Source organism: Cariama cristata, unplaced genomic scaffold (genome assembly GCF_000690535.1).
Source record: "Cariama cristata isolate BGI_N322 unplaced genomic scaffold, ASM69053v1 scaffold22967, whole genome shotgun sequence".
Lineage (NCBI taxonomy): Eukaryota > Metazoa > Chordata > Aves > Cariamiformes > Cariamidae > Cariama > Cariama cristata.
Window position 1 is genome coordinate 5517 of NW_009627384.1, and position 2832 is coordinate 8348.

The 2832-nt window shown below is 55.0% G+C and overlaps 1 protein-coding gene across 1 annotated transcript; it reads right to left on the reverse strand.

Moving 5' to 3' along the window:
* Positions 1-338: 338 nt before the first annotated feature.
* LOC104164947 (corticosteroid 11-beta-dehydrogenase isozyme 1-like) lies at positions 339-2798 on the reverse strand (the record flags this gene model as incomplete). The annotated part of the gene is made up of 5 exons (XM_009704433.1): positions 339-559; positions 949-1092; positions 1652-1837; positions 1970-2081; positions 2664-2798. Coding segments are annotated over 5 exons (798 nt in total), but the record flags the coding sequence as incomplete, so codon positions are not given.
* Between the last annotated feature and the right edge of the window lie 34 nt (positions 2799-2832).

Sequence of the window (2832 nt, forward strand, 5' to 3'; positions counted from 1 at the left end):
GCCGTGGCTCGGCTCGCTCCCCGCAGTGCTCGGCACCGCTGCCGGCCTGGCTTTTGGTGGGGAACGGTTTCTGGAGGTTGAGCCGGAAACCTGGTGGTGAGCGGGATGCTGGCAGCAGATCCGGCTGCCAGGAGCTTCTCGGAAGTGCCTCTAGGTTGGGAAAAGCCACTTGCAAGAGTTCATTACTAAAACGGACATTTTCATGCTGTGTGTTACAGGCTTCTGGTGCACCCTGCCTTGGGCTGCCAGGGTGCATCAGCATGGGGCTGCCCCGCTGGCACGGAAAAGGGCACCCAAGTAGCCAGATCCCTTGTGCCTGGCCCAAGGTCTCTTGAGGGCTATGTTCTTCTGATGTTTTCCACCTTATAGTTGCTCCTGATGAGGGAGTCGAGGAAGTCGGGGGCTATGGCCCGGAGGAGGAGCAGGTTGCCCAGCCCCTGGGATGGGTAGTTCAGCTCCCGCTGGCGCAGCACCCCGCTCTTGATGATCTCCAGCGCACACTCCTCCTTTGGCGCTGGCGTGTCCCGGATGGCGTGAGAGACCGCTCGTATGGCGTTCTCTGGAGGGAAGGAGCAGGGTCGGATGGAGGGGCTGCCACAGGCACCACTGGCTCAGTCGGGGTGTCTGTAGCTTCCTCTAACAAACCGACAAACTCTGGGGATCAGACCTACTTAAGAAGGCTTAGAATAGTTAAATAACAATTATTGTGATGTCCTTCCCTGTTCCTTTCCACCTCTTGAGTGACCATAGGACAGAATCCCCACTTCCCCTGGGTTTACTGCAGGGATAGCAGAGTCAAACTTTCTAAAGAGTTGGGGTCCCTTTTCCACAATTGCACGGGTCCCGCAGCGCCGGCAGAGCAGCCTGGGGCCAGAGGGTGGGTGGTGGGCTCGGCTCGGCTCTATCTGGAAATGCAGCATCACGGGGCCCTGGAGATGCTGAGCTTACCTGTGTCAATGTAGCCCAGGATGCAGAGTGTGATGGAGACGTTGACCTTGTCTATGATGAATTCATGTCGCAAGGAGCTGAAAAATCCATCTAAGGCGAATTTAGTTGCCGAATAGGGAGCAAGAAATGGGCTGGCAGCTCTACCTGGAGCAGAGACACAAGGTCAGGGTTCGTGTACTGGACAGACACCAGGCTGCACGGCTCTCCCTTCCTCTTGCCCTTCAAGTAGCTACAATATTGTGACTTAAGGTAATGGAGTAAGTTGTCGTGAATGCTTGAGAGAAATAAACAAATGCAGGAATGTTTAAAATGTAACATATGGCACGCAGTGGCATGAAGTACCTTCGGTTGTGGGTGATACTGTTCTTGTATTCCTGCATACATACCCATGTATAGCAAATGCATGTGTAATATGCAGCCACGCAGACAAAATAACCTGCGGTGGTGTACCATGGACTGCAGTGCGTGAAAGTCATTAGTGGGCGCAAAGAGACTAGCAGGACAGGACATGGAATATAAATCCCGCAGAGGACTTGGAACTGTGCATCCAGGATATAAATCCTATGCTGATCCTGCCTCCCAGCGGAGCGGCTCTCTGCCTTATGGTCCTTACTCTGTCTGTTGAAGAAGAGCTGCAGAAGGGATCCCTTGCAGGCAGAGGAAGGGACGTGGGCAGGGAGAGCCTGGCCCCTTCCGTGCTCACCTGCCATGGATGAAACGACAACGATGTTGCCCTCACTCTCCTTGAGCATCGGCAGGGCGTGCGTGGTCATTGCCACGTAGCTGACGAAGTTGGTCTCTAGGAGCTTTCGTACGTGCCCAACATCGCCGTTGAAGAAGCTGAAGTAGCTGTGACCGATGTGGTTTAGGATGAGCATATCAAGGCCTCCTGGAAGCAGAGCATGTTTGCTATTAGCAACTGGCATCTCAAAACAAAGCAGCTTCTGGGTGGCTGGGATGGCCCCACAAAAGCAGCATGAGGTGTGTTGGGAGTGGGGAGGGGCAGCTCCCCACCACCTACCCCAGATGTTTTCAGCCTCCTTCACCACCACCTCGGGCAACGTGGTGTCCTCCATGGAGCCGCTCACGTAGTGGGCGGACGCAGCACCCAGCTCAAGGCACCGCTCCACAACCTGCAGCAACAGTGAGAATGGGGTTGGCACTGGACCCCCTCCATGGACCCCTCCTCCTCATCCCACGAAGGCCATTGCTGTCTCGGGGCAGCGCACCTCCCTGTCCCGCTGGAAACCCTTCTCCCCTCATGGGAGGAGACACATTGCTCAGAAATGTTTCTGGCTGCAGAGTTAAACAATGGCACATCTGAGCCGAATATTTAGTATTTATAAATAGGGATAGGATTGCTTAATTTAGATTCCATTGTATATGGTGTGCAAAAACAGTTCAGACTCTGAGAAAGGGCAAGGGTTGATCAGATCAGAACTTGGGCAGGCTAGTGTTGTCCTTGGTGGTGGTGATCAGAATTCACGGCTGAAGACTGTGGAGAAAGAAATGCCGTGCTGTCAGCGTTGAAAACGCAATGCGTTGGAGGGGGTGTTAGAACAGGCTCATGCTGGGGAAACGCTGGGGTGAATCTGTAGGGTATCTGGCATCCCTCTGTGTCTGGGCCGGGGTCAGTATCTGCATTCTTGCCCGCCTGCGGGGGTCTGGATTGCAAATATGTTTTGCCAGCCTGCCACACTCTGCTTGCCACTTACTTTCTGCAGCTTGGCCTCCGTCCGTGCCGTGAGCAGTAGGTGGGCCTCCATGCGTGCCAGGTGATATGCCATCTGCTCCCCGATGCCGCTGCTGGCTCCGGTCACGATCACCCGTTTCCCCCGGAGCATCTCTGGAGAGGAGGGCCAGGGCTCAGAGCCGGCACAGCCC